At 54.0% G+C, this 24,879-nt stretch overlaps 2 protein-coding genes across 3 annotated transcripts in view; one reads left to right on the top strand and one right to left on the bottom strand.

The window, feature by feature from the left end:
- Positions 1-968, top strand: part of Klhdc4 (kelch domain containing 4) — a 45,547-nt gene extending 44,579 nt beyond the window's left edge. For both annotated transcript variants that reach the window (XM_045159498.1, XM_045159499.1), the window contains 2 exons: positions 357-476; positions 663-968. In XM_045159498.1, the coding sequence (XP_045015433.1) occupies positions 357-476; positions 663-835 (293 nt within the window). In that variant the 3' untranslated portion in view covers positions 836-968. The remainder of the gene's footprint in view (positions 1-356; positions 477-662) is intronic.
- A 6,788-nt stretch (positions 969-7,756) lies between these two features.
- Positions 7,757-24,879, bottom strand: part of Jph3 (junctophilin 3) — a 90,100-nt gene continuing 72,977 nt past the window's right edge. The window contains exons 3-5 of the mRNA XM_004666051.2: positions 23,361-23,485; positions 15,918-16,804; positions 7,757-9,517 (exon numbers count right to left, since the gene is read on the bottom strand). Of these exons, the coding sequence (XP_004666108.2) occupies positions 9,437-9,517; positions 15,918-16,804; positions 23,361-23,485 (1,093 nt within the window). The 3' untranslated portion in view covers positions 7,757-9,436. The remainder of the gene's footprint in view (positions 9,518-15,917; positions 16,805-23,360; positions 23,486-24,879) is intronic.

Below are 24,879 nucleotides of genomic sequence, written 5' to 3'. Positions count from 1 at the left end.
TGCTAGTAGACCTAAGCACTGAGACTAAAATCAAATTTGCATGTCTAGGAAGGGGCACTAGCCGTAGGTGCAGGGTCTGCTTCTGTCCTCTGGAACCACTCTGAAAGGAGCCTTCTCAGTTGCCCACAGCCACGGAAAAAATGTGGCCGGAGTTTGTGCCCACCTCTGTCTCATTCCCATTTGCTCTAAGGTCTGGGAGACACAGGCTACTGTCAGTTCTGTATTTCAGGGCGGGCAGGTTGGGGTTCTTGTTCCAGTCACTGAGCAGAGGCTCTGAGGTGGTGCCAGCTCCTACAGTGTGTGTCCCCTGCTTCCCAGGCTGCAGCCAGAACCTCATATTGGTTTTGCTTTTGTAGAAACGCAGGAATGGCTGGAGGAGACGGACTCGGAAGAGGACAGTAGCTCCAATGAGGGTGCCGAGGGGGGAGAGGAGGACCAGGAGGAGGACAGCGGGGAGGAGAGTGGTGAGGAAGAAGGTGAGAGCCTCGTTGATGTGTGACATGTGTGCATATGCACCTGGGGCATGCTGTTGACAATGCCCCTGTCAGGCGGATCTGGGCAGCTTGCTGTCCATGGCAGGAAGTTTGATCTCTCTAGAGTCTGGTCTTGTGTGAGCTGCCTCAACTGAGCCTGTCTCTCTCATTCCCCTTCTCCTTGGAAAGATCCACAGCACCCGGAGGTTGCGCCTGGTGAACAGTATGCAGACTACCTTCTTCGGACTGAGCAGCACTGGCTGAAGCTTGCTAGGGACCACGTGGGGCCGGACATGAAGGAGAAGAGAGTGCTGAAGGTTGCCCAGACCATGGCAAAAACATTCTTTGATGATTCAGTTTAAGGTGCTGCACAGGCCAAACATTAGCCCGAGCAGCAGGCCGCTGACCCCTCGGCGCCACTGTGTGTTCTCACTAAATAAAGGAGATGTGATGAGGCCCCTGCAGAAGTCATCTTCTGTGCAGCCTCAAATGTCAGCAGTCTGGCAAGGGTATCTTCTGCCTCCTCAGTGGCCCGCCGTGGAGCAGCCCCCATCCACTCTAGGGCAAGAGGAGAATCGGCGGAGCCCAACAAAGCATTCTGTCCCAATAAAATCGGACTATGTGCTCTGCAGGGGTTTTCCCTTCTGTGAAACGAGGTGAGTATACATCAAACCGGAGGTCTTCTGAGGCCTAACGGTCACCTGAAGCTACTGGGCTGTGCTTGCACCGTCACTGCCTGCCGGCTTCTCTGTTGCCTGGTTTTGTGCTGTGGGTCTTGTGACAGAACATTGTGAATACTGACTATGTCTGCCTGTTCCATCGAAGACTTTAAGGGGAAGGGATGGAGCCATTCTTCTTTCCTTTTTGGGCAGAGACTGCTGTCTGAAAAATGCCAGGAGTGTAGAGGGCAAGGAGTTACCCCTCCTGGCATCAGCTCAATGCCACCGGGCCCTGAACAGGGGCTCTGTTGCTATGGAGTGTGGTACTGCTCCACCATGGTGCCTGTCCCATGGTGATTGACAGAAGGCCCGTTTTTATTGACATAGTTGCTACCAAAAATTGGGTTTGGCTTGATGCAGGTTTAGTTTTTCCCTTTCAAGAGAGTGTAGTATCTGTGGGTTTGTGCAGTATAGCCCCTGGCCAAGCCCCCTTCCGTTGCTCAAGAGTTTGCGGGCCAGGAGGATTTTTGGCAGAGCAGGCTTGGGCCCCATGAGAGTTCTGGTGGGAAAAGGTAAAGGTCACCTTGGCTTTAGGTTCCCAGTTCCCAGCAGTCCTCTTCCCTTAGCACTGGGTTGGCCCCAAGAAAAGCAGCGCCTTCTCAGGACAGAAGCTGCAGAGGTACAGGCTGGTGTCAGATGGGGTGCACATGCCACATTCCCTGGGCTGCCACCAGCTGTATGCAAGGCCAGAGCAGCTTGACCTCCACCCTACCACAGCTGATGTGACCACCTATGTAGACCTTTCACAAGATTTGAGAGTTGATCAAAGATGGGGAGGCTTTGCTGGGCTGCAGCTCAGAAATAAAGCACTTTATTGGCATGTGCAAAGACCTGGGTTCCATCAGCAACACCATAGAAAGAAAGAAATGGGAAGGCTCTAGGGCCTGCGAGGCAGCCAGCCCCTCCCCACCCCTGGTGAGGACCACCACCTGCCCGCAGCTTCTGGAGCTGTTGCTGGCCACGTTCACAGGGTGCGTGCCTCCAGCAAGCTCAGCCAGTGGGCATGTCCCAAGAGGTTGGAGGGGGTTGGTCTGGCTAGTGTCTGGGTTTGTGAGGAGGAGAGCAGGTGCCCTTGTCCTCTGTGCAGGATACTCAGCCCTTTCCTACCTCTCTAAGCTGAGTCAGACAGAAAGCCTGGCTGGCAGGACTGAGGCACCAGGGTGAAGGAAGGTCTCTGACAGCTCCATGCCCTGCTGCCCCCACTCCTGCCCCACTTTCCAAGCTGTGTGACAGTTCGCCCTTCTCTGCTGCTCTGGGGAAGAATGGAGAAGCCCGCTGGTCGTGTGCAGTTGTCTCTCAGGGACCATTTTTCTCTCAGAGGAGATGACAACTTTATGGGCTTTGAAGGAAGAACATTTTTGTCAGTCAAGCTGAAGAAATGCAACCCTGTTTCTCAGCACTTGGGAGGCTGCGGCCAGAGAATCAAATGTTCCAAGCCAACCTGGACCACACAGTGAGAGATCCTGACTCCAAAATAAATAAGACTTAATGTCTAAACTTGTACAAAGACATCTGCATTCCTGTCCTGAGGCTGCTGCTGACTCCACTACGTGTTTTTAGAAGAAACTGCCATGCCATGCAGGTGCCAAAGTGTGGAAACACATGAAAGCACACCATAAGTGTGGGCAGTGGGGAGGAAGGGTGCAGCCCAGCCGGGGCCTGTGCACCCCAGGCTGCGTGAGCACTGTTGACTTCTGGTGACAGTTGAGCCACAGTGGAGAGTGCTGCTCCCTTCTGTCTAAACAGTCCCCGATGGCCTGAACTTTTCAGACCCCCCAACTCTCCCTAGAGTGGACGGATGCCCATGTGAGGCACTTGAGCTAGCACCCTTGCCAACACTGCACTGCTCCCAGCAGGTTCTTTCGGGTTTAGGTGCGAGTGCTGTTCTTTATTCTCCCCTTCCCCAGGAGCAGCTGACTGGCAGCCTAGGCCCCACTGTGCTAGTTGAGGCCCTGGATCTCTGGGCTTGGGCAGAGTCGAAGTGAAGAGAGCCTCCAAGTAAGCCTGGGAATACCACTGGAAGTGTAACTTCTGTTTTGGAAGTCATGAAACTATTTGCAATATATGTATATGTATGTTTAATACTATACATCTGGGCTTGTTATCATGGAAACCACTCCTTGGGACTATGCTGACTATTTTCTTTTTGCATGAAGTGGTCTGATTTTTTAAAAAATTTCAGTTGCGGGCTGGAGAGATGGCTTAGCGGTTAAACGCTTGCCTGTGAAGCCTATGGACCCTGGTTTGAGGCTCGGTTCCCCAGGTCCCATGTTAGCCAGATGCACAAGGGGGCGCACGCGTCTGGAGTTCGTTTGCAGTGGCTGGAAGCCCTGGCGCGCCCATTCTCTCTCTCCCTCTGTCTTTCTGTGTCTGTTGCTCTCAAATAAATAAATGAAAAATGAAAAAAAAAATTTCAGTTGCTACAGGTAGAAACTCAGTGTTCAGGTGAGCAGTAAAAATGCATGTCAAAGCAAGCACTAGAAGCCCTGTGGGGACAGAAGCTAGCTCTAGTGAGATGCTGGTAACTCAGCACACCTTCCTGGCGTGCTGCAAGTGATGGGACCTCCATCCAGCTCCAGGGAGGGCGATGCCAGTCTGCCTTCTCTCATTTTGGTCTGGGTGTGCAGAAGAATCTAGATACTGCTGCTTTGGGGTGGGTGGTTTAAAATTGAGCTGTGGGCAAACACCAGCAGCTAATTTAGCTCCCATGGCTCAGACGACTCCTATTTCACTACAATGCCTGGCCACTCAGGGTCTAACCCAGTGTCCTTAAAGACCCACGCAGTAGACTGTACCCATCCCTGATCTCCTCTGCCCACAGGGCGTGTGTGCAGACTGCCTCTCAGTACAGGACCTGCGGCGTCTGGACCCTCAGCGCTTGGGTGAAGGCTGCTGATGACAGGAGGGCACTGGGAGTAGGCAGTCCCTTGGGATTCCTGCTGAGTGTACTGGGAGGCAGCAGACAGTTGGGGCGGGGCTGTGAGGAACTGGCATTGCCCACTTCATGTCAGCAGGGCGCCCAGGCAACCTGGCTTAAAATGAGACAAAAGAAGCTTCCCACTGTTTCAAATGATGTTTATTACTAAAAGCAGTTTTTAATCCTGATGTCCCTTGCTTTCAGGTGTGAAATATATAGTAATGGTATGATTTAAATAGTTACATTCAGTAGAGGTGCTTTTGTTTGCACTTTGTGACTAACCAAGCTGCTTCCAACTAAAAACAGGCCAAGACAACAATAGCCACTGTGCCAGTAAGAAAAAGTCAACACTCCCTCCTTGTCTGCAAAGCAGTCAGTTGCGTTGCATTACAAACAGTTTGCATGCACCAAGAAAAGAAATCGAAAAGGAAAAGCTGATGAAGACTGTTTGGGGTCAGAATCACAGAAAGGCATCTATACCAGGGTTGCTGGCTTCGTGGCTGGAGTGAGGGCCTGTGGCCCAGTGAGGCTCACTACATGGTGTCCTCAGTCCAGCTGCCTAGGTGTTTTTTGTTTGTTTTTTTGTTTGGAATGGCCAGGGCCACAGATGAGAGGGGAACCACTCGGGCATTAGGACTGGGGTGGGAAAGAAGTTGCGCAGCAGAGAGGGTCAGGCGCGCCAGCCGGGAGGGCCACTAAGCATGAGGTGGCACCGCGAGTGCGTGGTGCTGGCCGCAGCTGTCCCGTATGGCGCACTCAGGAGGCAGGTCTCACGGGGTCCTCAGTGAGGAGCAGGGCCTGCAAAGGCACTGAGCCCCATGAAGATGGATGGCCTGGATGCCACCTGCTCCACCGCCACTGCACCCTTAGCCAACTCCCTCCAGCCTCAGACTCCAGATGTCTGCAGAAGCTATTTGTTGAAGGGGAGTTGGTGGGATAGCAAATTCCCTATTTGAACTGGACAGTGGTTTGCAGAGGGAGGAAACCCGTGGGTGTGAGCGCCTTTGTTGGGTGAGATTGAACACAGAATTCCAGGCTACACTTGTATTCTTTGGGCAGGGAAAGGTGCAACGTGAAGGCTGCTCTGCTCTTAGCATAGCCATCTTAGTGAAGGCTCCCCCAGCACCGTTTGAGGAGCTAGTCCAGTTCTGGGCTTGCCCTCATTATAGGCAAGTCAGGTCACCAGTGGGCAGAAAGCAGCATGCTAGCAGGAGCTGTCAGCAGGGAAGGGAACACCATCTGTGTGAGGCCTTGACTACAGCTGGGTCAGGAAGGACAGAGGGTGGGCATGCACTATGTGAGGGCACAGCATAGCAGCCATGAGCATGGCCAGAGTGTCAGCAAAGCGCGGCTCCGGGAGACATCCTGTAAGATGGGGCGTTGGCATCTTCACCGTGGTGGATGGGAAGGCCAGCCTACAAGTGAGGTAGATGTGAGGTTGCTGCCTTGCCCGCTCTACCATCTCTTTGCCCTTTGATCTGGAGCCCCAACAGCCCCAATTCTTGAGTGAGCTCACTCCTCACCTTGATGTAACCGCCAGTATGTCTTGGAGCTTAGAAAGGAACTACGCAAAGTGTGGTGGCCCCATTCTTCTCTTAAGCACTACAGGGTCTCCCAAGAACAGCATGCTAGGTTGTAATCTTGAGGGAATCACTCCTGCCCTTGTCACACAGGCCTGCGTCTCCAGGTACCAATGCCTTGTCCAGGAAGGAAGGAGGACCAGCTAGTGGTCGCCACAGGAGCTCGGTTCTGCAAGGCATTTTCCTGCCTTTCAAACACCGCGAGAACAGCTCAGCTGGTTTTTATCTAAACAAAGGCAACTGTACTTTTTCTTGCTGCTTTTAAGGCTGAATTACAATAGTTCTTGGCACTTGGGGGCAGATCGTCTTTGCTTACTGGCTCCATCACCTGCCTGGCAGCTGGGCCTCAGCAAGACAGCAGAGCTCATCAGATCTTAGAGCTGACTACATGCCCGTCTTCTGACTCTTGATCTTGTTACATACAGGAGGTCGGTTCTTGTCCTACGCCAGGTTACAGATAGCACGTACAAGTCACCACTGTGGGCATCCAGTATCGGGAAATACAGTAGTCACACGGTTCCTGTCAGGTGACTGTGGGAAGGTCAGGGATCAATGTCCTTAGCTGGGGAGACAGATGTTTGAAATCTAGTAGCCACTCTCATGCTCAACAGTCCACAAAACTGAGCTTAGCCTGGAGGAGAAAGCTGTCCCTTGAGCCATCATCTGATGTTATGGTGCAATGAGTGGAGTTACCAACCGGGAGCCTTGTGGAGCGGGGCGGGGCTGGGTGGTGTGGCTCTAGAGCAACCCCGCTGCTGGCACAGCCAACTTCTGAGCTCCCTGCAGCCTGTGGGGCCTGGTAGGAACAGCCCTACTTGGGAGAATCGTACAGATGCCCATTCATGAGGGCAGCCAGGACCTAAAGCACAAAACCCAAATCTGTCTTGTGCTCCCTCAAATGCTTGTCCTCTAGATGTCCACAGCTTGGCACTCTGGACTGTTTCAGTCTGCATGAAGGGTGGCCCTGTGGTTAGCAGGAGCAACCAGACCAGGGACAAGTGGCTGGCCTCTCTGCCTGGCCTGCGGTGGCATGGGTGGGAGAGCCTGGTGTTCCATGATGTGTATGGCCACGCTCACCACGTAGGAGAGCAAGCCCAACTTCTGTGCTCTCACCAACCATCTGGGCATGGGCATCATGTTTTGGTACTGATCACTGTCTCTGGTTGGTATCCTGGGCTCTCTGCTTTACCCCTGGTCTGTCTTGGGGAATCCTGTACACTAATGGTTACAATAGTTGCAGGGTAAGAATCATTCAGGTGCCTGTCACCCAAGCGCTTCAGATGCACCAACTTCACAAGGCACGAGTCTGTCCAGTGTGCCAGGCTCCCCGAAGCCTGGTGTGCAGCACAGTGGGGTGCGGGTAGCGAGATTTCATCCGCCTCCTGCAGGGTTGGAGCGTGCGCCTGGTCAGTGAGCTGCTGCCCTGCCCTACAGCGCTGGGTCAGTTTCTCTGCACCTCTTTTCTCATCTGTGAGGAAGTGGCTCTTGGGGGAAGAAGCGGGTCTTCTGAGGTTGCTCTGGGTCTTAATTAAAACTCAACACATGCTGTGTACCCGGGGAGCCAGCACGACACCATTCTGCTGTGACCGCTGCCCTCTTTGTCCCGCTCACCATACTGCATCCATTAGGCCTTCGGGGAGAAGGCGGGGTTCAGCACCGGCTGGAGAGCCATGGCTCCGGGGCTGCAGCACGGTTCCTCCTCCCATCTGCACTGTGTGGAAACCAGCCAAAGGTTAGCTTGCTAGAACCCCCAGACCCACTGGGTCTCAGTCTCCATCGAAGCCCCTGGGATCCTGTCCCAGTCACATGCTGTAGGCTGCCAACATAGACGGGCCACGGCTTCAGTTCCATGGACGCGTTCCGGTGCTGTCATCCGGGAGAGCCACCTAGGCGTGACACCACTGGCTTCCACTTTGTGAGAGGCACGTCTGCTGTGCTCTGTGTGAGCATGCTGCCTGCAACGGCAGGCGCCCTCTGTCATGAACTTCCTGCAGTGTACACAGGCAGCCCCCAGCTTTGCCAAGAGTTGCAGACAGAAGTACAAACCACACATCCCAGTACGGGCGATTCTCAGAGCTGCAAAGAGCAGGAATCTTTATTTGTTTCACTTCAGATCTGCAGCAACCACTTGACATTAAAAAAGAGGAACGCAAAAGTCAGCTGTACAAAAGAGGAACCCTTAGAAACAATCATCAGAGATGCATGGTGTCACCTCCCTCCCACGACCCCCAAACCGAACCAGCCTGGGAGAAGGGACGGGCAGTGAGTGGATAACGGAAACAATAAAACTGAGTGTAGCTGGAACATGCTCTAATCTGTAGTTTATTTCTGGTTAAAAATATAGCAATCCAGTGCAGTGTAGTAAAGAAATCTGCTCGAAAGGTAGCAGAGAAACAGCTGAACATAAGCAAAGCAAGGCAGAGTCCATAAGACAGACGGGCTGCACCCAAGAAGACTGATGGAGCCACGGGGGGGGGGGGGGCCCAGGCGCACGCGGGCTCCCGCACACACAGACGCGCCGGGCCGCAGGCACCAGACGTGCTGGCATCCCTTGTTCATTTGTTTGGATGAGGGAACAACCCTGGTAGAGAAGGCAGAGACATGAGGAACCTGTTTTGTTTGACTGAAACAAGTTACATTGTACATCCGGGGAGGTGTTGGATATGCAACAATTTCCAGGAAATTCAAGCCACTGGGTTTCAATGACATTCCTGTCCCGGGACCAGACCTGCTCTGGAGGGAATATGCATATCTGTCAGGGGAAGTTGAGGCAGGCACAGTGCAATGATGTGAGACCCCATGGAGGTCAGTGAGAGGTGACGTCCTCCATGGGGTGTCACGGCCAGGGACACGGAAGCCTGAATATACATCCTGCATACTGAGTGCAAAAACGCCACATGCTCAGATCCCAGGCGCGCAGTCGGGCTGTCCGGGGCATGTGGGCCACGGGCCCCTTGGGGTCAGGGCACGGAAGCGCCTGGCCGGATCGGGCTCGGCCCTGGACATCCGGAGCACGTTGTCCCTGGGTCTGGAGGGAGGATGGCTGGACAGTGCAAACAATGAGGGGCTGAGGACAGTGTGGAGGGTGGTGGTGGGATAAGGGTTTTGCATTAAGACTTGGTGTGGGGAGGTGGCCTCCCGAGGAGGGCCGTGGGGCAGTGCCGAGAAGAGGGGGTCGTGGTCTGGTTCCTGGGGAGAAGAGAGGTTCTCTCCTCCCACAAGTATGCAGCACAGATTCAAAGTAGAAAAAGGCCTGGGAAGCCCTGTCCCTGGGCCTCCTGCCCACACTGTCACCAGCTACCAAAGACAGGCAGAGCCACCTGCCTTCCATGACTGCGCTACTTAGCTGCCCTCCCCCTGGCCTGGCTGGCTGGCTGGGAACCCTGTCACAGGGCGCCCCAGCCACTCTCCACACCCCAACAGGAAGCGTGAAGGTGCTGATTTCCTTTGCCGCTGGCTTGCCGGGACCCCTTCTCTTTTCCACACCAAGCTGGAGGGTCGGCGTGCTGGCCTCCTTCTGCCATGCCACACACAGCATAGTGTTAAACAAGCAAAGAATTTTGGCTAAAATCCAAAAAACATTACCCAGAAAAAAAGGCAAACTGTGAGTGATACCCAACCATGTTGTTCTTCTGTGGAAAGACTTGGGAGTTGTGGGGCTGTCCGAGTCGGGAATCTTTCCCATGTTGTCACACTTCTAACGTCCCTTTTTTGTACATTGTTGCTTCTCCGATCTTGACAATCTCATCAGATGAAAAAGTTAATAAACAAAATGGCGACTCCAATGTTAAGCAGGATCACCATGACGACCAAAATGGGAGCTGAGCCCTGGAACAGACAGAAGAGAGGTGAGGTAACACCCTGAGTCCCCACCTGGTGCCAGTGCAGGCTGAAGCAAGACCTTAGGCACGGCTGAGGCTAGATGCCAGAGCCTTCGCAGTTGGCACTGTAGGGGGGTTGTGTGCCTACATCACGGTTGGTGTGTGTTTGTGGCTTGGGAATTCCACGTTGGCTCCCTTGTGCCCCTTTGAAAGAGCCACAGTGCCCAACTCCAGCTTGGTGGGACGGCATGGGGCCTGGAGCATTACACACACCTCCTATCTGCTGTGGTCCACCCAGAGTAACCCTTCAGTCCAGCAGAGACCTCTGGTAGCCCTCTGTAGAATACCTTCCCATAAACCGTACACACTACCCCCAGCCGCGGTCCCTTTGCGCCTCTGTAGTGGCCTCCCGCTGGTTTCCAGTCCATCCCTCTCGGAACTCCAAACACCACCTGCCCCACACCGCTTAGTTCAGGCCCAGGGCTCGCTGCCCTCCCTTTGGCCTGCACTGCTGGCCCAGGCGTGGCCACCTCGGTGGGCTTCACAAGCCAGCCTCTGCAGCAATGCTCCACACTCCTGGAGGCCGGGTGTGGCTACAACACCTGAAATGCTCCCCCTCAGCACAGGAGACAGCACCACCCTGGGGGAGGCAGGGGGCGCCCCACAGCAGCTTCTCAGCCCCTCCTGTCCCAGGGTGCCCCATAACTGGGAGGACAATAAGGAAGGACATTTGTTCTGCCTACTACCCCCAACAACTGCTAAAAAGGTAGAAAGGGATGGGTTCATGTGTGCAGGCCGGCCACAGGGCTGCAGCCCAGCAAGGGCGCTGCAGGGACCCTCCACCTCCCCTTCTCCTGTCTCCTTGGGAGAGGTGACACTGGCCCCCGAGGACAGCCACTTCCCTGCTCCCTTCTCTAGGAGTCAGTGAGACTTTAGGGACATGATGGCTGGCTTTCCCAGACTGGTTGGGTCCCCATGGCATTAGGCTGAAAATGAAACCAGGCAAAGTTCTGGAAATGCCACTTGGAAAGCCAGACCCCAGCTAACAGCCAACTCCTTTAAGACAGAGCAGCCGGGCAGCTCCCCAGGAGTAATGAGAGCACTGCCTGGCCTGACCGAACAGTTCCTCTCCCGGCTGTGCCCACAAGAGAAATGATACCCTACCAACTGAGAATTTGTCTTCACACGGCTACTCACAGTGGCCACAGATCGCAATAGCCACAGTGTGGCTTCCTGTCAGTGTGCAGACCAGATGGGGGTAGAGAAGCAGGTGTGCACAGTGGGACCTCACTCAGCTGGGAAAAGGCATGGAGATCTCATTTGTGCTATTTCAGGAGAGGAGCCTCGCTGAGGGAGCCATGCCCATGATCCAGGTCTGAGACCGGGGGATGTGGGAAGTCTTCATGGTTGTAGATTACTATCATTATTACTATTACTATTGGCTTTTCACAGTAGCATCTTGCTCTAGCTCAGGCTGACCTGGATTTCGCTATGTAGTCTCAGGTTGGCCTTGAACTCAGGACGATCCTACCTCTGCCTCCTGAGTGCTGGGATTAAAGTTGTGTGCCACCGTGCCCGGCCTGTGGTTTCAATCTTATGGTAGGAATATTCTGGAGTTGTTGGCCAAAGTTGCTCAACTCTGAACACACTAAAACCATTTAAGTGCCCTTAAGACACGTGACATATACATGAACTCTCAGTAAAGCTCTGAGCCAGCAAAGCGGATGCCCGGGGGTGTGGCAGCCGCCCCCGCCTCACCGCAGGCCAGCTAGCAGTGTCTGTTTCGTTCCCACGGGGAGACGAGGAACACCGCCATCCGAAACCTGGGGTGTCTTAAAGCACAGCTGTGGCTCCTTGCCAGGCACAGGTGACCACATGGGCGAACCCCACCCAAGGCAAGGCAGCTTCGCCTCCCACCTCTTGCCCCACTTGTTTGTTCCCAACGCCCTGAACAGGCCTTTCTGTGTACTTGGGTGACAGCCCTTCACTGGGTCATGTGGGACTCCTACACCCCGTCCCCTTCCCGGCCTGCCCCACGGTTGCCCCAGGCCACACCCCAGCGGCTCCCTTTACCCGTGCTCTGCTCACACCCAGCAGCCAGCCCACCAGTCCTGCCGGTCTCAGTGCTGTTCAGTGTCACCTATCATGGCCACTGGCCCTGAGGTGCCCAGGACACTGGCCTGGCAGGTAATCTACACATGGGCCTTGCCTGGACACCATCCTCAAGTCAGCTGCCGGCTCCCTGCAGCCGCAGGCAGACACAGCGCACACAGGACGCACCGGCGTCTAATGCTTTGCGCCTGCACCGGGCAGCCTGTCTCTGCAGAGCCCTCACAGCCGAAGTCGCTGCCCGGCTGACCTGGAACTCACTATGCAGTCTCAGGGTGGCCTCAAACTCACGGCGATCCTCCCACCTCCGCCTCCTGAGTGCTGGGGTTAAAGGCGTGCGCCACCACGCCCGGCAGCTTTTTCTTTTACCTTAAAGACATGGTCATGCTGTGCCGCCCAGGCTGGCCTCAGACTTGAATGCTAGGGTTACAAATACGCGACACCACGCTTGGCATGTCCACTGAAACAGCTTTTCAAATATACATACATTTGATTTGGTTTGATTTTGTGATGTCAGGGATTGAATCAAATGTTAGGCAAGTGCTTTACCACTGAGTTACATCCCCAGCCCAACCAACGTGCTTTTAAAGCTTGTCCTGGGGACTTGGCTGAGAAGAGAGACCTGAACTCCCAGTCCTGTCTGACCCTGGGTCCCAGAAGCCCAACTAATTCTCTGGTCACCCCCTCCCTGGAGAGAGAAAGATGGGGACCAGAGAGACTCAGTGGGAGCCCAAGGGCTCTGACTGGTGTGAGGAAGAAGGCAAGCTGGACTCAAGACCTTGCCCTCACTAGGGCAGAGGGCTACTTGGGATGACATGGCTTTGAGTGGCTAGTGACATGTGGGCTGACCCAGCTTTGCAAGGCGACAGGGAAGGGGCCTCAACAGCAGAGTTGGCCAAGGGCTTGGTCCTACCCACTGATGCCCACCCACCCTAAGGAGGCTGGGCCATGTGGGGCAAAGCCCTGTCCCCCAGCTTCATAGGCGTTTTCTGTCCAGACAGCCCCATCGGGTTTTCGGAGGGTAGGAGCTCCAGGAAGGCATGAGTGGTAGCTGTGGGACAGGTCTGCTGGGAGCGTCTGATATCTCACTTCCCCTCCACATACTATGCTGACGCCACCATCAGAAACCACATGCAGCTGCCACTAGTCATGGCGAAGTCTAGAGCAGAAGGACTTACTCGTGTCACACCTGTCATTTCAGAGGGCCTCCTAATGAGTAGGAGGGTCTGTTGAGCACCAGAGGTCACCTCCTCAAGGACTCGTATGGGCTCAAGCCATGGGTGCTTCCAACCCACCCCCTATCACCAGGTGCTCTGGGTGAGGTAGGGAGCCTGCCGCAGGGTAAGCCTTACTGTACAGAGACCTGCTGTTGGGGAAGACACACAGGCATTGAGACCCCAAGCCAAAAGGCCTCTCATGGTTACCACTGTGATCCAGACTAAGGGTAGCCAGCTCTCCATGTGCCACCAACCCCGGGCTCCAAGAAGGTGGTGGAGGATCAACTGTGCTCTGCCTCCCGTTGGACCCGTGAGATAGTGTGGCCTCTGGTGTATGGGACCAAGTGACATACACCTGGCCTGCTTTCAAAGGAGGTTAAGGGACCTTAGGGCGGCACTAGAGTCTCCCTCTTCAGTTTCTCTCTGTGGTGCACGGAATCCTGAGCAGTGAAGGAGTGAATGAGGCCCTGCCCGGCTGCAGCCCTAGGGCAGAGCCGCCCAGTACTGCAAGCTTCCAACTTTCCCTACTGTCGCCTTACACTCGAGTCTATCCTGTGGCCAGTCCCCATGCCTGCATGTCTACCTGAGAGAGTTCCTTTTCTTTTTAAATACTTTATTTATTTATTTACTTATGTATTTATTACAGAGAAAGACCGAGAGAGAGAGAGAGGAGAGCGCTTGTATGCATGGACATATCAGGGCCTCTAACCACTGCAAACAAACTCTAGACATGTGCCACAATGTGCTTCTGGCTTACATGGGTTCTGAGGAATGGAATGTTGGTCCTTAGGCTTTGCAGGCAAGTGGCTCAACTGCTAAACCATCTCTCTAGCCCCTGAGGGAGTTTTGTTTTGTTTGTTCTTTCCTTGGTAGGGTCTCACTGTAGCCTAGGCTGACCTGGAATTCACTATTCTCAGGGTGGCCTCAAACTCAAGGTGATCCTCCTACCTCTTCCTCTGGGGTGCTGGGATTAAAGATATGCACCACTACACCCAGCCTCTGAGAGTTTTGTGGGTTTGTTTTGGTTTTGCTATTTTGAGACTGGGTCTCACTATGTAGGCTGTCCTCAAATTCATGGCAATCCGCCTATCTCAGGCTCATAAGTGCTGAGATTACAGGCATAGCTAAAACAACCTCTTCTTCCTCTTTTTTTTTTTTTTTTTTTGTGAAACTGGGGACTGAACGTCAGGGCCTTAGCCTGCTTGGTAAGCACTCTACCACTGTGTGACATCGTCAGCTTGAGAGCTTTGTTTTAAAGCACCCCCAAAAGCCAACATGGTTAAATGAACTAAATATAGAAGGCATTCCACACCTCCTACCCTGCCCATTGCTCTGCTGATCCTGAAATAGCCATACACGCCTGCATACAGCTACACAGCAGGCTGCTTGTGCCCAGGAAGCCAGTGTTGTGGTCCTGGTGGGAGCGTGAGCAAGGACGGCTCTTTGTGGGTCTTTGGGGCAGTGAGACAGATGGACAGATTTATCAGTGACAGCAAGGACAGTCAGAACCCAGAGCCTCCGAGTGACTCCTGGAGTGGGACGGATAGAAAACTAGAGCTCCCCAGGGCCATGCCGAGGGTGAACACTGCTGGAGCAATGATGTCCAGAGGGTCCCTATGCACCCCCACAGTGCTGTGGCCCCACCTGAGCTGCATACCACACGCAGTCCATGCGGAGCTTGGTGAGTCCTCCACACCCTGGAGCCCAATAGCTTCAGAACTCCTGTTTTCACTTCAAGCCAGGGCACCAGAGAGTGGTCTGTGCTCACATACGGGGAATGGGCCCTACTGACTGGGGCCGCTGCTCCACAGGGCACCGGGGCCTCCATGCTTCTTGGCTCTCCTTCCCAGCCACCTCCAAAGGAGCCAGCAGTGGGCTGACAAGTCCCAGGAGGCCCCTCAGTGTCCTCAGTCTTATATAACTCCAAGTCCCCCGTCCTGCCTAGCCAGAGGGAGGCTGCTGTTTCAAATGCTCACCTTGGAGAGAAGGAACTAGGGGGATGTCTGGCTAGATGAGTGATTTTCATATGGGAACATGCCCCCCTCACAGGGTATGATAAACCTCAACACTCACACCTAACTCCTAAGGTAAGACTTGGGCCCAAAAGCCCACATTCTAACAGCCTCCCAGGGAACTGTGTACTGGGGCTACATTTGGAGAACCACAGCTTTCACAGAAAAGAGGGCCACAGGTGGACAGCTGCCCAGTCAGGACTGTGTGATTCCACCTGTGGCCTCAGGCCCTCAGCAGCAGGACAAGTGTTGGACCAGCGCATGGCCCCAGCATTGAACCCGAATAAGAGGTGCTTGCTCCTAAGAGAAAGGTTGCCTGGACCAAAGGGCTCCTGGGTCTGGTACCCCAGCTCAGATCCCAGTTCTCTGTCTTCCTTCCCAAGACACATGATGGCTTCCTGAGCATCTGGGGTTTTCACAGACAGGTCAAGGCCAAGATGGGATTCAGGCTGTCTGGTTTCCTCCTGGACGATTTCAAAAGTACCCAGTCTTTTCCTAAAGAGTTCCTGGGAGGCCCTCTCTCCGGGATCCAAGTATGACCCCATGGCAGTGTCTCAGCTTCCTATGGACACCCTTTCTTGGCTGCACCCTTAACCTCTGGGGAGGAAGTTTCAAGTATTCTCTGAGGGCTGGAGAGGTGGCTTAGTAAAGGTGCTTGCCTGTGAAGCCTAAGGACCCAGGTTTGATTCCCCAGGACCCACATAAGCCAGGTGCACAAGGTGGTGCATGTGTCTGGAGTTCATATGCAGTGGCTGGAGGCCCTGTTGTGGCCATTCTCTCTCTGCCTCTTTCTCTCTGTGTTGAATAAATACATACTTTTTTTTTTTTTTTTTGGTTTTTTGAGGTAGGGTCTCACTCTAGCCCAGGCCGACCTGGAATTCACTCAGTAGTCTCAGGGTGGCCTTGAACTCACGGCAATCCTCCTACCTCTGCCTCCCGAGTGCTGGGATTAAAGGCGTGCGCCACCACGCCCAGCTAATACATACTTTTTAAAAGTCCTCTCAGAGACAAGCTGGGCTCTAGACAGCCCCAGGGTCCCACCACCCCAACCAGGGGGAACACCACTCACAGTGCTGGATTTGAGCTCGTCCCCGTTCTCCTCGTCAGACTCCAGTGCAACAGGTAAGGACTTCTGGGGTGGGGAGAAGGTCAGGTCCCAGCGCAGCAGCCGAGGCTCAGGCCGGTCCCCCAGCCTCAGGCTCTCCAGTTTCTGCACCGTGGGCTCCGTGGAGGAGGCTGGCCGGAAGTTCTCCTTGTTCTGGGACTTGGACCTCAGTCTCTGCAAGCCGAAAGCCCGGTCCTCTGAGCGCCGGTCACCCCCTGCGCCCCGGCTGTGGCGCCGCCTCTGGGGGTGCGTGTCCTGCGGGCAGGCGTCCATCCTCAGCAAGGGCTTCATCTCCAGCTTGTAGTTGCTCAGCTGCTCCTCGTCGGGCTCTGGCAGCTTGGGGCCCCCGGAGCCGGGGTTGCCAGCCCGGTGGTGGGAAGTCCACGAGAACGTGGTGGGGGACTCCGTCCGCCGCTCCCGGGGCTTGGGGTTCCCCCCGGGCTGCTTGTGGCCCGAGCCCCGGGCCCGGAAGTCCTCGCTGGTCTGGCCGCTGCGTAGGGCACCGCTGCGGACGCCCCTGGAGCCCCCGGCCTTCTCCTCGCCCCAGCTGTTGCGGGCGTGGTCCCCGGCGCGGCCCTCGAGGAGCACCTGGATGTCCGCGGCTCGCTCCTCGTCCACCGACACCTGCCGGGAGAAGTGGGCCATCTTGTTCCTGGAGGCGGGGGCTGGCGGAGGGGTGGCCGTGGGGCTGGCGGGGAAGCTCTGCAAGGGGCTGTCGTCGGGGGTCAGGTCGGAAGGGGTGGTGCCCTTGCGGTACAGCTCGGGGCTCTCCTGCTGCAGGGGTGTCCCCGTGGAGAGCACCTCCATGTCGTCGCAGGAAATCTGGTGCTTTGGCCTCTGGTACTCGAGCCCTTGGTTGGAAGACAAGAGCACACGCAATTACAGGGAGTCCACTGCAGCGACGCCAGTGTCGGCTGGGGACAGGCTCACCCAGGTAGGGATGACTGGGCAGGATGGCTGGGTCAAGGAACTCCCTGTCATCAAACGGAGTGGGACAGAGGAGGGGCAGCTGGTAACTTCGGGGTTCCCATCCCTTTCCTTACCATGCTAAAGATGACCAAATGGGCCCAGACCATGGCAGAAGGAGCGGGTAGTTTCGAACCCTGGTCTCTAGGTCTTTTGCTAGCTCGCCTCCTATGAGGTCTCAAAGCCTGGGCAGGCTAAGCAGAATCATAACAATGCCACAAACAGACCCTTTCCTGCCTGGCTCCCCAGCGCCTTGGGACTGAAAAGCAGCCTGGCATCTCCAGGCCAGTGAGGTCCAGGGCTGGGCTCCTCTCCCTGCCCCACGGTGCCTCTTGGGACTTCCAGGCCTGGATGTCTCTTCCCTGTAGGGGCCAAAGACATTCCTGGTCTCCAAGATTCATAGGGTTCTGAAGGAGGAGGGGAGACATCGCCCCTAATCCTGAGGCCTGGACAAGGAGGGGCAGCTGAGAAAGACCAGCTTGTGGTATGAGCAGCAGCCCCATGACCGAAACTGCTTCCTACCAACACAGAGAAGCAGGAGCCTGATTAGATTCTGTCCTTCTAGAAAAGAGCAAGAACATGACATTCCTTATCCCCTGTAGTAGTTACACAAGAGTCAGAGCAGAGTCTGGGACTCAAGAGAGGCCTTTGCACACATCCCAGTCAGCCTGACCCCAAAGGCTAGGAAAGCCTGGGGCTGCTGCCTCATGGGATATCAGGAGGTCAGTGATGACCCTCCCTGCCTCCAGCCTGCCCCTAATGTGCCCCCAGACTTCCGGGGAGGGGGGTGGGGATACATGGCTGCTCTCGATCTGATGCCCCTCTGTTTAGAGATATCCACCCAGCAGACTGACAGCCATGCTGAGGCTTCCGTTTTCTGAGTCTGTCTCGGGTGCTCTTGAGAGACAGCAGCAGGCAGGGTAGCGCTCAGAGGGCAGCTGTGGCTCTGGACCAGTGGAGCGCCCCTGGTCTTCACCACTTTCTATCACAGGGATGTGGGCTACTCTGAGGCCCCACTTAGTGTCCACTCCTCTATGGTCACTGAATTGTGATGCAGGGAAGGAACTGTCCTGGTCCTTCTACAAAGAAGGGGAGTGCATGCAGAGCTGTGCTGAAAGCCATGGGCTCCTCCTACCACACCACACCACCTCCACTACGTGGCCCGGATCAGGCATCCCCCTCCGCCCCCAGCATCTGCTTGCTGACCACACTTGCCCCTTGGCTGGACACTAGAGACTTGAATCCAGGACATAAGTCTGCAGGTGGCCTTCCCCACCAGGGTGACACCATCTGCCCATTAGACCTGCGCTCTGGAGGGAGGCTCACGCCGGCTGCCAGCACACCACACCGAGGTCATTCTCGGCTAAAATTAGCTCCAGAGCACGCGCCGCCCATGGAAGATCACTGTGGTGATCAAGGGGAACCTGGAGCGTGTGCAGCTCAATCCTGGCTTCGTCCTCACCTTGTGTCCCGCGTACACAGCCACACAGTCCCCCTGTCCTGTGCGCTTGGCTCTGGGAACAGAGTAGCACCAGGATTGACCTGGGCACTGCCCTGGGACCTCGGGGGATCTCCTGTGCCCCAAACTCTCAGAGGTGCTGCCTACCAGGGTCCTCCTCACACAGCTAGCCCATGGGGAGGCATCTTTTTTATCCCTAGCTGGGACACTTGGATCGTTTTCTTGTGAGCCAGGTCTTATATTTTTTAAATTTTTTTGTTTTTTATTTTTATTTATTTATTTGAGAGCAACAGACAGAGAGAGAAAGAGGTACACAGAGAGAGAGAGGAGAGTGGGCACACCAGGGCTTCCAGCCACTGCAAACAAACTCCAGACGCACGCGCCTCCTTGTGCATCTGGCTAACGTGGGTCCTGGGGAGTCGAGCCTCGAACCAGGGTCCTTAGGCTTCATAGGCAAGCGCTTAACCGCTAAGCCATCTCTCCAGCCTGCCAGGTCTTATTTTAAACCTCAGTCCTGTCACATTCTTCCCAAGATCTTGGGAAAGTACTTCTGCTTGGGAACTTCTGCTCTGTAAGAAGGGACAGCCGATACTGGCCATGGGGACTCAGTAGCCACTCGGCCTCTCTGAGGCCACGCTGGTCTGAAAGTGTTGACCTCTAATGCATTCCAGGAAGTGCCTGGATGTGGGAAGCTGAATTGCAATGGGCTGGAGACCACCTGATACTAACAGGAAAGCACATGATGTGAACTCTCCCTGCAGGAGATGCTGCAAAGGGGAAGCAGTGGGCAGCCTCCTCACCCAGCAGACATGGTCACAGATCCCAGTCAGCAACAGGCGAGGAGCAGCTCCCACCACCACCCGGCATCCACCAAGTCCCCATGACTTGGGACACAGTGAGGTGGCAGCTCCTGATGGCCACTGTAGGCAGCTGAGTCTCAGGCCTTGAGGCCTGTGGTAATTTGAATGTGATAGTGTAAATGTATGGCCCATTAACTCAGGTGTTTTATTAAAATTAAGCTTGTGGGCTGGAGGGATGGCTTAGTGGTTAAGACCTTTGCCTACAAAGCCAAAGGACCCAGGCTTGATTCCCCAGGACCCACGTTAGCCAGATGCACAAGGGGGCACACACGTCTGGAGTTCATTTGCAGTGGCTGGAGGCCCTAGCGTGCCCATTCTCTCTCTCTCTCTCTCTCTCTCTCTCTCTCTCTCTCTGTCAAACAAATAAATAGATAAAATAAAATATTTAAAATTAAGCTTACAATCTGGGTATCTAGCCACTTGGCTGGAGGAAGTGTCACTGGAAGTGGATCCTGGGGCTCAGCCCTAAGGTGTGGTGAGAGCAGTTTCGACCCTGGTGGTTTAGGGCGCTGGCTGCTGCTGGTGGTGTCTCTCTACATGGATCTATGAAAGGGAAACAGCTTCTTCTGCCTTTGATGTATTTTCCCCCGTATTTTGTAAGCCTGAAATAAATCCTTTCCTCCCATAACCTGTGTCTGGTTAGATGCTCATCCCAGCAACTGGAGCTGACTACAAGGGCCCACAGGCCTTTTTTAAGGAGGCGGCTCTGAACGGAAAACAGACAGCAGACATCTGCAGAGGCCTCCCTGGCAGCAGTGGAGCCTTAGGCAGGCCCAAGGGGAGCATCTCTGTCATTCAGGGCTATGGGAGCTTCTCCACAGTTCTGGGGCCACCCCAGGGGCCTCATGCCAGGGTAGGGAACAGAGATACACAACACAGCTGCTTTCTCAGTATCTGGAAGCAGGAGCTCTGAGGTCTGGCTGTGGGCAGGGGTGGCATGGAGGGGCTCTACCCAGCTCCTCCACGGCTTCTGATGGTCCTGGCTGTTTTTAGGCTATGGTGACATCACTCTGTTCCTGTCTGTCTTTTCTGTGTAGTGTTCAGCCTGACCCAGGATGACCTCATCTCCAGGTCCTTCTAGAAACTACATGGTCTTCTGCTGAACAGTCACTCTTGCACTCATGAACCCTTCTTCATTCGGGTGGATAGATCTCTTGGGGGTCACCTATCAACACAGAGAGCCTCAAACAGCATTGAGTCACTCAGTCCCCTCTTTTGCCTTATAGATGGGAAAAGCAAAGCTTTAAGAGGCAATGTAACAGGACCCGGGTCTGGAAGCCACTAGTGGCCTACAGGGCTGAAACCTGGTGGTCTGTGGGCATTATAGCACCTTTTTGTCCCCACACATTTTTTCCTTTTTTTTTTTTTTGGTGTATGTGTGTGGTATGTACATGTGTAGTGCATGCACATGCGTGTAGATGTGCATGCCCCATGTACACACACACACACAGAGGACAGAGGAAGAGGGTGTCATTCTTGATTACTCCCCCACCTTATTTCCCTGAGGCAAGGTTTTTTTGTTGATCCCGGAGCTCCCCATTTTTTTTTTTTTTTTTTTTTTTTTTGTCAGACTGGCTGACCAGTGAGCTCCAGCAATCCTCCTGTCTCTTCTCCCTTCAGAGCTGGGGTCACAAACAGGCACAGCTTTACTTAACTTTTTTTTTTTTTTCCCCCTGAGGAAGGGTCTCATTGTAGCTCAGGCTGACCTGGAATTCATTATTGTTATTATTATTAGCTCAGAGTGGCCTCGAACTCATGATGATCCTCCCACCTGTGCCTCCTGAGTGCTGGAGTTAAAGGCATGAGCCACCATGCCCGGCTCATGCTTAACTTTTTACATGGGTGCTGAAGATCAGACTCAGGTCCTCATGCTTGCACAGTGGGTGATGAGCCACACACATGCACACACCTTATACACACGGCCAGCCTGGGTGAGAGTCAGTCAGCAATCCAATGGTCTGACTCTAGGGCAGTGGCCTGGGTCTGACCAACTCAGATACTCTCAAGTCCCATGAGCCCAGAAGAGGTCTGGAAGAGGAGAGGCAACCCGTGAGAGCAGAAGCCTATCTAGGAGCCACCTGAGTCTGTCCAGGAACCGAGGCCACTCCAGTGGGAATTGGGTTTTGTCGTTCTGACTGTCCCTCTAGGATGAGAGTAGCAGCCCGGGCAAGATCCCCCCTCACCAAGGGAGGGAAAGATGCTTCTTTCCTGTGTGGAGAGAGGAGCCCATGGCCACTGCATGGGGGAGACAGCACAGCTGAGCCCCAGAAGGACAGACAGAAAGACTCATTAGATCTGCTGAGCCAGCTTGGCCTGTCACCAGCTATGAGCTCTCCTTCCTGTCCCCACTCCGGAAACCCAGAAGAGTTGTCATGTCAAGATACAGACCAGGGGCTGGAGAGATGGCTTTGTGTTTAAGGCTCTGGCCAGCAAAACCAAAGGAGCCAGTTTCAATTTCCCAGTACCTGCATAAAGCCAGATGCACAAGGTGGCACATGCGTCTGGAGTTTGTTTGCAGTGGCTAGAGACCCTGGTGTGCCCATTCTCTCTCTCTCTCTCAAATAAATAAATAAATAAAATATTAAAAATCCCACAGACTGTGCATGGCACATTCTGCTAGAAGCATTCAACTTTCCCGACAACAATAATAACAAAAACAACAACAACAACAAAAAAAAAAACTGGGGAGCTCCAGGGTCAATGAAAAACCTTGCCTCAGGGAAGCGTTCACTGTGAATAAAGACAAATTGTCTTGGGCCACATACATCCTGAAGCCTACCTCATGCAGCTTGCCACTTGCCCTCTTGTGTGCATCTGGCAAGAGTAGGTGGGAAGCATGTGACCCCAATCCTGTTCTCCAGGTTCCATGGGACTTGGTACCTCCAATGAGGACAGAGGGACATAGGGTAGAGCTGGCCGCCATGAAGCTGGCAAGACCTGTGGGTCTTGGGGCCTCCCACCATCCCAACATCCACCAGTCAGGCAGTCCCAACACTGGATGTTCCTGGGAGAGAACAAAGTGCTCACAATCCTCCCTGAAGGGCAAGATCCCTACATCTGGCAGTGGCTTCCAGCTCTTTCCACAGGACACAGCAAAGCAGCCACTGGCCACACACAACTGTCTGCAATCACATGTAGGTGAGTTAAGATTAAGTAAATCTAAGTCTGGGAGCTGCAGACATGGCTCAGTGGTTAAAGGTACTTGCTTGCAAGACATGCAGGCCCAGGTTCAATTCCCCAGTGCCCATGTAAAGCCAGAGGCATAAGGTGGTATGTGCATCTGACGTTTGTTTGAAGTAGCAAGAGGACCTGACACCTTCACTCATTCTTTCTCTCAAATAGATAAATATATGTTTTATTTTTCTCAAAAACCACTAAATCAGGCTGGAGAGATGGCTCAGCAGTTAAAGGTGCTTGCTTGCAAAGCCTGACAGCCTGGGTTCAATTCCCTAGTTCTCAAGTCAATCCAGATGAACAAAGTGGTGCATGTGTCTGGATTTTGTTTGCAGTGGCAAAAGGCCCTGGTGAGCACCTAGTCTCTCTCTCTCTCATAAACAAATAAATATATTTTTTTAAAAAGTCCACTACCTCTGGGTATGGTGACTCACACCTTCATTTCCAGCACTCAGGAGGCCGAGGGAGAACTGTTACAAGTGTGAGGCAAACCTGGGCTACAGCATGAGTTCTAGACTCATTTGGGCTGCAAATAAACACCAACAAAATGATGAACTCAAACTCCATTCAGATCCCCAGTCACTTTTGCCACAGCTCATGCCAGGCCTGTGGCTGCCATGTTGGGCGGAGCAAACGGTGTTTCCATCATCACAGATGGTTCTAGAATAGCACTACGTGGAGAACACATGCACACTCAGAGCAGGTAGAGACAGAGGCACTGAAACCCATGCACACCCTCAGACTTGTTTTTCTGAAGCCCAGCTCAGACATGCAGCTTCAGGAAGGGAGGTGGACGCCAGTGAAATGTCAGTTCTGGGTCATTCCATCAGTCCAGTTGGGTGCCAGGCGGTCTGTCAGGAGCCATGTCTAATGCCCAGCCTGTCCGCAGTGCCCACACCACACTCCACGCCACACCCGCTGGAACCATGCCTGCCCAGCAGGACTCACCGTTTTCCCTGTGCTGGAAGGAAGGGGAGAACTCTTTGGCAGTGATCCTGGCGATCCGTGCTTCCTCCTGGGCTTTCTGAGCCGCTGTGAGGGCTGCCTCGGCCTTGGCGCGCGAGTGGGAAGTCCTGGAGGGAGATGAGAAGCAACGGGTGAGCCTGGGGTTGGGGTCCAGTGGTGACCTTCACAGCTAGCACCCTGGGTGTCTGCCCTTGGATGTGTTTGTTTGTTTGTTTGTTTTTTCGAGGCTCTCACGCTAGCCCAAGATGACCTGGTATTCATTATGTACTCACAGGATGGCCTTGAACTCACAGACAGTGATCCTCCTACCTCTGCCTCCCGAGTGCTAGAATTAAAAGTGTGCACCACCATGCTAGGCAGATCTTTTTTTTGTTGTTTTTTTCTCCTGAGGTAGGGTCTCGCTCTAGCCCAGGCTAACCTGGAATTCACTGTGTCGTCTCAGGGTGGCCTTGAAATCACAGCGATCCTCCTACCTCTGCCTCCCAGTGTTGGGATTAAAGGCATGCGCTACCACACCTGGCTCAGGTCTTTTTCTACAAATAATTAATTAATTAACTAACTAATTAATTTACTAGAGAGAGAAAGTGTGTGCCAACAACCACTGCAAATGAACTCTAGAAACATGTGCCACCTTGTGCATCTGGCTTATGTGGCTCCTAGGGAATTGAACTGGATCCTTAGGCTTCACGGGCAAGCACTTTAACCACTGAGTCATCTCTCCAGCCCCACTTTTAAAAAATATTGTTTATTTCTTTGTAAGCACAGAAAGGAGCGAGAAAGAGATGGAGGGAGAGAGGGAGGGAGAGGGGGAAAGAGATGAGAATGGGCATACCAGGGCCTCTAGCCCCTGCAAACAAACTCCTGATGCATGAGCCACATTGTGCACCTGGGTTGTTAGGCATTGTAGGCAAGCACTTTAACCGCTGAACCAACCCTCTAGCCCTCACCCCCTTTTTTGTTTCTTTTTCGTGGGTTGGTTTTCATTCTAGCCCAGGCTGACCTGGAACTCACTCTGTAGTCCCAAGATGGCCTTGAACTCACAAGGATCCTCCTACCTCTGCCTCCTGAATGCTGGGATTAAAGGAGTGTGCCACTACGCTCAGCCCTTGGATTTTTTTTTTTTTTTCCTTTATTCACACAACAAACATCCCTGGCACCAACCAACTAACCAGCTACTAAAGTACACATGCTCTTTACCACAAACATCCCACCGTGTGCAGAAGGAGCTCAGGCGGGGTGATCCACACCCTGAGTGGATGCGGCACAGGGCCATCAGTGGGTCCTTGCTGCTTGAGCCACTCCATAAGCTCCTGCCTCCCATTCGGGAGCTCTGGCAGGGATCCCCCCAGGTGGGTGGGGGCAGTTCCTAAGTTGGCAGAGAGGAACTAGATGCCTTTATACCCACTGCTGGCTCTGCCTGGGCTGGGTCTCTGCAGCTGAGACCCACAGGACCACCCTGTAAGTAGAGGGCAGCTTTGTGTCCAGAGCCGAAACTCCGAAC

The sequence above is a fragment of the Jaculus jaculus genome, chromosome 1 (genome assembly GCF_020740685.1).
Source record: "Jaculus jaculus isolate mJacJac1 chromosome 1, mJacJac1.mat.Y.cur, whole genome shotgun sequence".
Classification (NCBI taxonomy): domain Eukaryota; kingdom Metazoa; phylum Chordata; class Mammalia; order Rodentia; family Dipodidae; genus Jaculus; species Jaculus jaculus.
The sequence above is the reverse complement of the archived record's forward strand: the minus strand, read 5'-3'. Positions and strand labels throughout refer to the sequence as shown.